At 40.8% G+C, this 11,810-nt stretch overlaps 1 protein-coding gene across 1 annotated transcript; it reads left to right on the forward strand.

Annotated features, from left to right (window-relative positions):
* Positions 1-1,085: 1,085 nt before the first annotated feature.
* On the forward strand, positions 1,086-8,019 carry LOC117438838 (SWI/SNF-related matrix-associated actin-dependent regulator of chromatin subfamily A containing DEAD/H box 1-like; the record flags this gene model as incomplete). Its single annotated transcript, XM_034074223.1, has 9 exons — positions 1,086-1,223; positions 1,548-1,640; positions 2,489-2,606; positions 2,863-2,984; positions 4,130-4,318; positions 5,231-5,349; positions 6,303-6,485; positions 7,178-7,287; positions 7,589-8,019. Coding segments are annotated over 9 exons (1,134 nt in total), but the record flags the coding sequence as incomplete, so codon positions are not given.
* Positions 8,020-11,810: the final 3,791 nt, after the last annotated feature.

Below are 11,810 nucleotides of genomic sequence, written 5' to 3' on the forward strand. Positions count from 1 at the left end.
TGAGCTCTGCACGCTACCAGCACCTTATGACAATATGTAAGAGGTTTAATTATTGTTGGGTTAGGGGGAACAACTGCTATTTTTTCTGTTTTGTGTTTACAGGCTGGGGCAAAATGAGTATTAACTGTAAAGTTCATATCCACATAATGTTCCAGAAACTGCAGTATGCAAGCGGATATGTGTTGATGTGGTCTCAAGAGTGGATTCTGTGGTCTTGTTCTGGGTTCAGATAGCTGAACCCAAGATAGTTGTGAACTCTTTCAGGGAGACAGGCTCCCAAAGAAATGTACTAAATTCCCTATAGTGTCAATACAGTGACAGTTCAGTTTCAGTGTTGAGCGATTTCCCAGTTTTATCTCACTGTAAAAGTAAACTAAAGATGGCAAAAATGCTATTCTGGTGACTTGTGCTGAAACACTGTAGTATTTAAGGACCTACTGTGGTTGGACTGCAGGAAAAGGTAGTTGTAAAATAATTTTTTCTTGTAGCTTGTGGCCTGAGTCAGCATTTTGAAAAAGAGCAAACATGAGTATAGCTCTTTCTCCACTTACTGTGATTTAACATGTTAGTATCTGTATAATAATAATATACATATGATCACCTACTTACAACTTGCTTTTCAAGATCATATTTTCATCAAAAGCCTTTTTAAGAAGCTGATCCTTAAGCAATTAAACTATTGCTCATGCTTGCAATTCAAAACTAGTGCATAAGTAATGTATGACATAGGAAGAAATATGATGTACGAGTAATAATTAGCCAGTTACTTAAAAAAAAAGCAAACCAATAAACAAGCCAAACAAGAAAAATCCTAAGAAACCTAGGAAGGCTTTTCTTAAATACGGATTAGACTCTTGAGTAGTCTGAAACTGATATGTGCTCAATTACCCACGGATCTGTAAATAGCTTTTTTGTTTTAACCAAGAAATTATTGCATGAGACTTAAATATTTATTGAGTTTAAATAGCTATAATATAAACCAAGCTCTTTTTATCACTTCTCCATAGCTGTTGTTTCTGCCAGTATTAATATTTAAGCTGTTCAACTGCTGTTTCTCACTGCTGTTTTCCACTTTAAATAAACAGGCACAGCATCGCTTACTGCTGACTGGGACTCCGGTTCAGAATAATCTGCTGGAATTGATGTCCCTCTTGAATTTTGTCATGCCACATATGTTCAGCAGTAGCACAGCTGAAATCCGAAGGATGTTCTCTTCAAAAACAGTAAGTAGTGTATATTCTTCCCTTGAAAATAACTTTTTCTTTTTTTTTTTTTTTGCTAGAACACTGCTCTTGTTGTGTAACTCATGTTATACTGGTATCTTACGGAAATGGGTAATGTGATGATAACAATCTAGAACATGAAGCAATGAAATGAACTCTATAAAAGAATAATGTTCTATACAACAGGGCATCTCAGAATCCTAATGGTCCTGTTAGATCCGTCTGTTCTGGCTGGGTTTTTCAATGAGTTAGAATAGTTAAGGTAGTGTTGTGACAGCTGAAAACGTCACACTCTAATTAAATTCTTGCAATGTTTTCCTTAAGAATGCTGAAGAACAAACCACATATGAAAAAGAGAGGATTGCACATGCAAAACGGATAATAAAACCGTTCATCTTGAGAAGAGTAAAAGATGAGGTAATGTTTTATCTTTAAAATAATGGTTTCATGTTATCAAAAATCTTTGAGGCTAATGATAAAATTTAGGGTCAAATTTTGTCAGTGCTAGTTTTAGCTTTTTATCTAGGGAGAATAAGAAACTTGAGCTCATTTTTCATGAGTTTGCAAGAAAAAATGTGACCTGCTGCAGCTTTGAGTTTTGATACTTCTTTGCTGTCTACAGTTAAGAATTCTAGTTGGGAAAGACCACTGAAAGATGATTTGGCACGCTGAGAAGTGAGAAACCCTCCACATTAACCACAAAAATATTTGTGACTTCATAGTAATGACATTTTGTTTTAACTGAAAGGATTAAGGTAGTGAATGTGCCTATATGTAGTTGTATGTATGTATGACTAGAAATGTATGTTACAAATTACTTTTCTATCATCAAATTATTTCTTTTTTCATTCTAAAATCCAAAACCTTTTTGGATTCTTCTATTTAGAATTACATGTATAAAAGAAAGGGAAACTGAATAGTGACCTGAAAAGTGTTTCTGTGTATATGCATGCTTCAGTAGTCGGTAGTTTGAAGAGAATATCTCTGATTAGCAGAGTAAGTTCCAGGTATTGCATGTATTATTATTTCATGCAGTTTTAGAATGTGCTGGTCATGTTACTTGTTGGGGGCTGGTTGGGTGTGATGTATAATCCACATCAAGTTCTGAATAAGTCAAACTGCTGACTCAGTGAAGTTGCAGCCAATTAAAGGAGTTGGGATGGGGGAGAATGAACAGAGTAACTTAAAAGCAGACTTGTAAGTGCAGAATTACTGACTGTTGTCTACGGTACTGTTTTTTACCTGGTATGCTTTTATTTTGTCAGGTCCTTAAACAACTACCTCCCAAAAAAGAATTCACTGAATTGTGTGCCATGTCCGAGAAACAGGAACAACTATACTGTGATTTCCTAAAAAATTTGAAGAAAAATATTCAGAGTAATGGTATGTGACAGTCTCGTTTCCTTTTGCTGGATTTTTTCCATGTCTGGAATGTCAAATGTGACTACAAAGCCCTTGCTTTGTAGAAATGTCTTGGTACTCATAAACTCACTGTATCCCTGCGGTGGATTTTTCATAAGTTCAGGTTGTAGGTGAAATGTCAAATTCAGCTATTACAAGTAAAGTTCTGAGAGGTAGAGATGTGTCAGGTAGGAATCTGTGTACCTCTCCTGAATATGCCTTATTTCTTTGTTAACAGAGAGAAAGTCTGATATGAGAAACGTGATGATGCAACTTAGAAAAATGGCTAATCACCCTCTCTTACATCGCCAGTATTACACGAATGACAAGCTTAGGAAAATGTCCAAGCTTATGCTCAAGGTAAGATCATGACATTCAAAGCTGGTTTTCATTTCTCACAATTTTTAATGCAACTTAAATAGATTTGATTTTTTTTTTAAGTTGTCAGTCCTCTGGTCAAATATGTGTCTTTGCAAACCTTAATTCATTATTGCTGGTTTTTATTTCTCCTCATCTCTCCAATGTTCTAATCAAGCTCTGTATGTGCTTAGCACAGATTTTTGTGTCAGATATTAGAATGGAGAGAACAGCTATGGGACTGCAGTCCTCTTCTTTTCATTAGCAACCCCTTAACACCTCTTCCTTTCATCCCAAAATTTAAAATTGAAGTACTTCTCATGTGTGGGCATTTGAGTTTACTAGTATTTTCTCAGTAGGGAGAAATCCAGGCTGTACAGAACTGAAATAGGGAAGGTGTGAGGACTTTTTTGTTTTGTTTTTAATTTGGCTGGACTTAATGCCTGTGGAGTTTGGGCAAAAATGTTGCTTCTTTCTAAAGTATAAAAAAGAATAAAATCAGAATGTGCAACAGGGATTTTAAGAAAGTTGCGGCTAGCTTTGAATGTCTTCAGCTTTGTTTTAAGATAAAGCCAGCCAAGGCTGAGGGAAAAGGAATAAGTGACCCATTGGGTTGTGAAGGATTTTTGTCCCTTTTTACTCCTGCTCATACCATTGTACCCTCCAGATATGGCTTTTCTTCTCCTCTTTCTTCCAGGCATGACATCCCTCTACCCACCCTACATCTTAGGCTGGGCTTCCCATGTCTTCTACCATCTATCCAAGGATTGGACCTCCCTTTTAGGGGATGTGTCATCAGGGGAAGAGGTCTGATACGGGGGTGAAAGGTCATAGGGCTTGATGGGAACTAGGTAATTGCTATGGAGGTTATACATACATCTTAGTTTTTGGTAGTGCAAGCTCTTATAAACACTGAATTGCAAAATAATGGTCCTCCACTATAAACCTGGAGTTGCAGAGTTCATCTTCTGTTGCTTGCATGAGCCACACCTTGGCCTTTGTCCATGTCTAGTTGTGCTACTTTGGTTTTTGGTTTGGTTTTGGTTATTTTCTCAGAGATTCTGGATGTCATTGTGTGGTGTTCTTGGTTTTTCTCGTCTGTTTGCATGGTTGTGTATCACATTATTTCGTTTCTTTTCTGCTAACAGGAACCCACACATTGCGATGCTGACCCTGTCCTTATCTTTGAAGATATGACGGTAATGACGGATTTTGAGCTGCATTTACTTTGTGAGCAATTCTCTCACATCAATAAGTTCAAGTTAGACACAGACCTGATCTTGGATTCCGGAAAGTTTGAGACACTGGACCACATTCTTTCTGACCTTAAAGAGAAGGTTGGTGCTGAAGATATCTGAAACATCTTTTTCTGTCCATCTGAAGGGTGGCTGTAAATAACTGGTCAAATTAACATCTGCTAGTTGTATATGCAACCCAGTTGCTTTTCTGTGGAGTACTGCAATGTGGTTTAGTGCATATGCAGCATTGCAAGGCAGTGCTTACAGCTTTTAATGTGCAGTCCTGCCTATGCACATCCCTTTAGAGACAGCTGAAATAAGCTTTTCCATTTTCCCAAATTTCAGAATAGTCATCCCAAGTTAACACTACTTCTCAATCTACATAGGGATAGCATTATTTTCACAGCTCATTAATTTTGACCTTTTGTCATTTGAGGAAGTCTGTATTACATTAAATAATCAGCATGTGTTAAGCAAGTGTAAAGATAAGATGAGGTCACTGCTTTGACTCACAAATTCAGGCTGGCTTATGTTACAAATAAGCATGTACCATAGTACTTCAGAATATCCTGAATTTGCACAAGGGTTTGCTGTACATCTGTTTGATTATTTCAGACAAAAGGGTGCTACTAGTCAATACTGTATGGAATATAGCTTAAATTTAAGTTCTTAATGAAAATATTTTCTTGATGTTTTATAGAGGGAGTAGATCTGTCATTTATACATGTGACATGTGATTTCTAGGTTGCTTGAGTCACGTAAGTGCAAAGTATCAAGAAAACAAATTGCACTGATAAAAGGTGGGTTAATGCAGCAGCAGTACTGGGTATGAAACCTTCACTGAAAGTTAGTCCTGACTTGTTGCATTTCAGCATAGCCTTGTAGTTCAGAAAATAGGGATTCGAAGTAAAATCAACTATGCATACATATTTGCACTACTGAAGTATTTGTTCAGTTCGTTATCTGTAATTGATGTGGTTTAAAACTTTTGTTTCACTTTGTCGTTTCCAGGGAGACAGAGTTGTATTGTTTAGCCAATTTACTATGATGCTGGATATCTTAGAAGTTTTCCTAAAACAAAAGCAACACAGATACTTAAGATTGGATGGAAAAACACAGATTTCTGACCGGTATGTGACTTTCTTGCTGAAGATGAGAGGGAAAAACATAGAAGTGTGAATGGGGAGGGGAGGAAAGAGAAGGATGTGTGACTAACTATAGAAGTGGTAATTTATACATATATATATAGTTAGTGACTAACTATAGAAGGGGTTATATATAAATGAGGGATTATGCTTGATTTCAGATTGCCTTAGTAAGGATGAGGCAGAAGAGTGAGTTTTAGATGTTGAGTTACAGTCTCAGCTACCAAAATTCAAAACTTTAATCTTCAGCACTTCATGGTGTGTATGATTTGCTTCTGTACAGTGTGCTGTGACAAAAGCTCACTTGTAGCTATCCCGTGGAAGTATAGTGTATACCTGTTATAATAGACATACAAACCTGTTTCTTTCTCTAGGACAAACCATTTACTCTGTCTTTTGCAGCTAAAAGTAGTGCAGTGCTTTTCTTTGAGGTGTGCTGTTTTTCTGCTGCTTCCTGATTTTTCTTTTTAATGTTTCTTAGATGCTCTTTTCTACATTTCATAAAACCGTTGTTACCCTTTGTTACTGCTGTGGTATTACTTCCCACTTACAGCTGATGTCTGTTACTTCCCTTGTATATGCAAATAGTACAGAAGACAGTCTTGGAGCTAAATTCCTCCCCTCTCACCATTTGCTTCATGTGTTTCAGCCTTCCCTTGCCCTCCAGATTGTTCTTTGTGTTCTGTGATCATCCAAATCTTTTTCCAACCCTCTTTTCATTCTTTGTTATTGATCTATTATTCTGAGTATGTTTCTCTGGTCACTGCTGAGGACTGTTGGTACCCTTTTTCCTTCTGCATAACATCTGTACTTTGGGCTGCTTTGCAATACTACTCTCCTTTCTTTCAGAAGATTATCATCCTAACTACTGTACTTTTGACTCTGGAGCCAGTGTAGTGGTTTCTCTGGCCTCATGTATGTTTTTTTGTGTTCTGCAGGATACATCTAATAGATGAGTTCAATAACAATAACGACATATTTGTATTCCTCCTGTCAACCAAAGCTGGTGGATTGGGAATTAATCTGACCTCGGCAAATGTTGTTATTCTTCATGACATTGACTGCAACCCATACAATGACAAACAAGCAGAAGACCGATGCCACAGGGTAGGACAGACAAGGTAAGACATTTTAATTCTAATGCTTGACTTTTCTTGGAGGCAAGTTCTCAAAGGAAGCTAAAAGAGCAATCTTTAATGATTAAAAAGTCATTTTAAGCAGAGATTTGTGTAAACCAGCTCAGGATTGTGTGGGAGTTAGGTAATTGTGTCTCAGCACATACTGTGGCCAGAATAAACTTTATTTACATTCTCTCCTTATTTTTCTCCAGTCCTCTAACTCACAAATTCTCTATAATCCTCAAATTTGTGGTGGTAACAACTATTTCAAGGCAGATCTGAGGTCTTTTGAAACTGTTTGGCAGAGCTCATTGTTCTCTTTGGGAGACTTCTAAGCTCTGAAGAGTCATGAACTGTTTTAGAGTCCTCTGTCAGAATAAGCTGATGTGAGAAATAAAACGTTTTTAATAACTGGTATTGTGTAATATAGCATGAGAAGGAAGTTTAAGTTGTGTCTGTTAATGGAAATTTTGGTGACAGCCCAGACTTACGGTGGCTGGAGTGCAGGAGAAAACAAGTTTTCTGGCAGTGCAGAGCACAGTTGGTCCAGACACAAAAACCAGAAGCTTTTTATCACCCTTTTGTTCATTTCCTCCTTGTTTTAAACTGAGCTGAGCAACGGTGTAGCACGCCTCCCTTTTGCACTAATCCAAACAAACTGTAAAAATTGATTCATCCTATTTTGTGGTTTTCAGGGAAGTGAAAGTCATAAAGCTAATCAGTAAGGGGACTGTTGAAGAACACATGCTCAAAATCAGCGAGCAGAAACTGAAGTTAGAACAAGATATGACTGCAGCAGATTCAGGTAAGTCTCTTGCATGTAATGATGTCCACTTAAATGAATTAAGGTTGTTGCAATGTATTATTCTGACAAAGAGAGGGAATTTTTGATGCAGACAAGTCTTTTTTTTGCCCCATGTTAAATAAACTAGAAAGATGTATTTGTGCTGATGATTGTGCAGTTTGACAGGCAGTGCCTCTGAATTTGACCCACAAGTCAATGACAGACTTTTTACAAGTAGAGGATTTCAGACAGGTTTGGGGATCTAGACTTTTGTCTGTGTGAAACATTTTGAGCTCTACTAACCCTTGTTCCTATTCCCTAGGTGAAGAAGGAGCCATCCCAGCGGATATAGCCACGCTATTAAAAGCTTCATTAGGTCTCTAAATATGCTGTGAAATTCGAGGAAGAAGTTGATATTTTACTCCATGGACTCTACATTTCTGATTAACTTAATTCTTACGTACTTTTATAACTTTTTGTAGCTTATTATTGTTATAATTATTTCATGTTGTTGAAAATTTTTAACACCAATAGTATTCTTTTAATGCTTAAGAACATTAATGGCCCAAATGTGCCAACATTGGATGCTGAAAAAACATCTTTTACAGATTTTCAGAACAGGGACCTGTGTAGTCATCATTTCAATAACTGCTACTGCTTAAGATCTGTCAGTATTTTTATAATTATTTCTACCTCCGAATATGTATATTTAAACTGTCAGTTTCACTGGATTACACTTACAGATTTTTTATATGTGCCTTATTTGACAATGCTCGAGTCTGTTCCAGCTAGTCTCGAGTCATTTGATGTACCATTCTGGCTTTGTATCAACTTGCTCAAATAAAATTCCACAGGTTAACCAAATGTTTCATTTTGTGGTTTTTGGGGAAGTGGAGAGGGGAAATAATTCGTATTTATAAAGCAAATAGCTTTCAAACTAGCTGAAATGTTCCATTTGAACTGATTTGGCTTTATCCAGCAGTAATTAATTACTAATGTTTCATCATTCTCCAATCACAGTTGTTTTAAGGATACTGATCATAAAAGCAGAATTCCTGCCAAATGGACTTTCCATCCAGGTTGCAAGGGCTTTTTGTCATTCCTTGGTGTAGATACCAGATCTGTGTTCTGACAGTGAAGTACCTAAACACAAAGTGTATTTCTTGCTCTTCTCTGGAAGTTTCGATTAATTTTTAATTCATCTCAGTGAAATGAAGAGCTTTAGTGCTATCAAGGGTGAGGTGTGCCTTCACCCGAAGTTTATAATCTCCTGGCAAGGGTGTGATTGAGGAGGGAGAAGGTGTCCATTTCCTTAGACAGAGGAAGAGACTGAAATTCAGTCTTTTGAACCCAGGAGTATTTAAAACTGCTGCTTTTTGAGAAGCTGCAGTAAGGCAAAGTGTGGGGAAGTCCTTATTGTCACGGCTCTCTGTTAAAGCCTCAGCTGCTGTGTGCTCTGCGCAGAGCTCAGTAGTGTGTGTGGTGTTACGATGTGGTATGTGCATGTAATCGGTTAATGCAGTCCAGCTGAGCAGTGGTTACTCCTTAAACAATCTCTTAAGGGGTCTTAAGAGATTGTAGAGTCACCATCCCTGAGGATACTCAAGAGTTGTCTGGACACAGTCTTGGGCAGCTGGCTCTAAGTGGAGTTCAGACCAGATGCCATTGAGAGGTCCCTTCTGCCTCAACTGTTCTGTGATTCTGTGCCTGCTTGGAAGGATGTACAGGGAAAAGAAGAAAGAATGCAGCTGTCTGAAGTCTGTTGAAGAAGACAGTGGGAACTGAAGAAGGAAAAATCTCTAGAGAGGTAGAACAAAGCATGCAAGGAATTGGAAAGGAGGTGAAGATGCCACATTGGAATGAGCAAATGACTGGACCTTGCTTTCAGTTGTGCTATTACCGGTTTGCCTTTGAACTGTTAGTGGTTTGTTGGTGTTACATATATGATTCAATGAAACAATACAGTGAGAGGGAAAATCAAGTGTGAAGGAAATATTTTCCCAACAGTGGCCATTTTCAGCCAAGAGGACTGCCCAAGCTTGTGGCTTATCTGCTTACACCACACAGTGGGGTCCTCTTGCAAGCACTTGTCTCCCTTGAGTTTGTATAAACCACTTGCATCTACAACCCTCCACCTTGCCAGGGTTTCCACCTACCTGTTTACCCCAGTGCCAGAACAACAAACCATTCATTCATTCATTCATTCTAACCTGGTTTCCACCACTGCCTCCCACCAATCTGTCTTCTCCTTAGTGGAAGAGATAGCTGCTGAATGTTTCGCAGCTGGTGTGCTTATGGAGAACTGGCACTGGTGTGGGTACCACCTCAGCTGTGCCGCTGCTTTTGTTTGATTTGGGCTTTTGGTGGTTGGTTGTTTTTTCAGTGGTACAGCACAAGTTTCAGAGAGGCTAAAGAAAGTGCTTTAAGAAGCTTGAAGTCTGTTGGTGTCATGTTTAAACAAGTCCCCCAACTCCCGGAGAGTTAGGAAGAAGAATCCAAAGAATGTAGCCCCACGGATTGAGATAAGAACGGTTAATAGCTAAGGCATAACACAAAACCCTGCCATTTACTACTACAAATAATAAGATACAGCAAACAGCAAGTGAAAAGAATACAACACCCCACCAGCCACCGACCCATAACTCACTCCACCCTGCCCGGCAGACCATGTGCTCCCTCTCCATTTCTCCACAGCTCCCCCCTCCAGCTTTCTCTTCCCAGTATGCATCCTGGGCATCACTGCTATGGTATGGAATACCTCATTAGCTAGCCTGGGTCAGGTGGCCTGTTCTCCTTCCTCCCAGACTCCCCTGGCTGGAAAAAACTTGAACAAAAACACCCTCAAAACATGCTCAACCATGACATTATCCACCCCTTATTCCATACCATTCACGTCATGCAGATCCCACATTTTCAATACACATCACTCTTAAGCCACCCCTCGATCATGAGACATCTCTAAGTTGCATCTCTGGACTAATAGCCTGAAGTATCTGGGCCCACCAAATCATTCACCGTCCCCTTCAGCAGTTCTACAGCTTGCTGCTGGGGACTCCATACAGCTGCCTTCCACCTCCAATGCTTCAAAGCACTGGAGGGCCCAGTGGATCAGATACCCGGCTATACTGTCCCACATGCCCTGCCACTCATGACTGTCCAGCCTTGGGAACAGTCTACTGGTGCTCCTATGTACTTGTCTAAACTTAGACAAGACCCAGACTGACTCTGCTTAACTTTTGGATCAGACAAAATGGTTGTGGATGAACACACTCGTGTGTGTGCCACCATGCCGAAAACCATCACAATCAGCAGGCAGGTCCCAAGGGCACGCAAAGCCTTCATAACCGTCAGAACTCTCAGATGATGCTGCTGCACTTGTCACTGGGGCTGATGTAGCTGCCGTGCTTGCCAGCTCTCCCACTATCAGCTTCTCTTCTCCCGAGTCCAGATCTTCCTCCTCTGCCTTGCTGGGAAGTGCTGCCTGGTCTCCTGTATCCTGCTGGGGCTCGGCGGGTGACTTCCGGGGAATATTCTCGGATGCTGCGGGGTTCGGAACGGCGGCGGGACTCGGTTCCTCCTCTGCCTTGCTGGGAAGTGCTGCGTAGTCTCCTGCATCCTGCTGGGGGTCGGCGGGCGACTTCCGGGGACACTCTTGGCCGTCGGAGGGTCGGGAACGGCCGCAAGACTCACCCTCCCCGCCTGATCTCGCTGCTCAGCTACCGCCCTGCTCCGCTCCTCCCCCGCCTGCTCCCGCTGCTCTGCCACAGCCGTTTGGCTCCCCGTGCCGCTCTCCCTGGCAGCCTCAGCTGCCGGCAGCTCCCGGGGCCGCTCCTTCCTGGCTTCACGCAGCTCCACACAGACGACGACGAGGATAAGGACAAGGACGGCGAAGAGCAGCGGGACGGCCTGGTACAAGTTCAAGTCCACGGCCACGTCCATCCCCCCTGCTGCCGGAGCCCACCGTATTACAAGCCTCCGACACAAACACAAACACATCCAATCCATACACAAAGTACCCGGTAAAATCCCGAAACAGCGAGATCCAGAGAAAAACCTCTAAGAGCCAATAAATCAGCATTGTGACAAGAGACCATAAATCCGCCAGATCTGTTCTTATCTCAAACCTCGGGCCCCACGTGGGCGCCAAAAATGTCGAGGTTTAAACCAAGTCCCCCAACTCCCGGAGAGTTAGGAAGAAGAATCCAAAGAATGTAGCCCCACGGATTGAGATAAGAACGTTTAATAGCTAAGGCATAACACAAAACCCCTACTGCCATTTACTACTACAAATAATAATGATACAGCAAACAGCAAGTGAAAAGAATACAACACCCCACCAGCCACCGACCCATAACTCACTCCACCCTGCCCGGCCAAGCACCATGTGCTCCCTCCTCCATTTTTCTCCACAGCTCCCCCCCTCCAGCTTTCTCTTTCCCAGTATGCATCCTGGGCATCACGTGCTATGGTATGGAATACCTCATTAGCTAGCCTGGGTCAGGTGGCCTGTCTCTCCTTCCTCCCAGACTCCCCCTGGCTGGAAA

The sequence above is a fragment of the Melopsittacus undulatus genome, unplaced genomic scaffold, assembly GCF_012275295.1.
Source record: "Melopsittacus undulatus isolate bMelUnd1 unplaced genomic scaffold, bMelUnd1.mat.Z mat_scaffold_697_arrow_ctg1, whole genome shotgun sequence".
Taxonomy (NCBI): domain Eukaryota; kingdom Metazoa; phylum Chordata; class Aves; order Psittaciformes; family Psittaculidae; genus Melopsittacus; species Melopsittacus undulatus.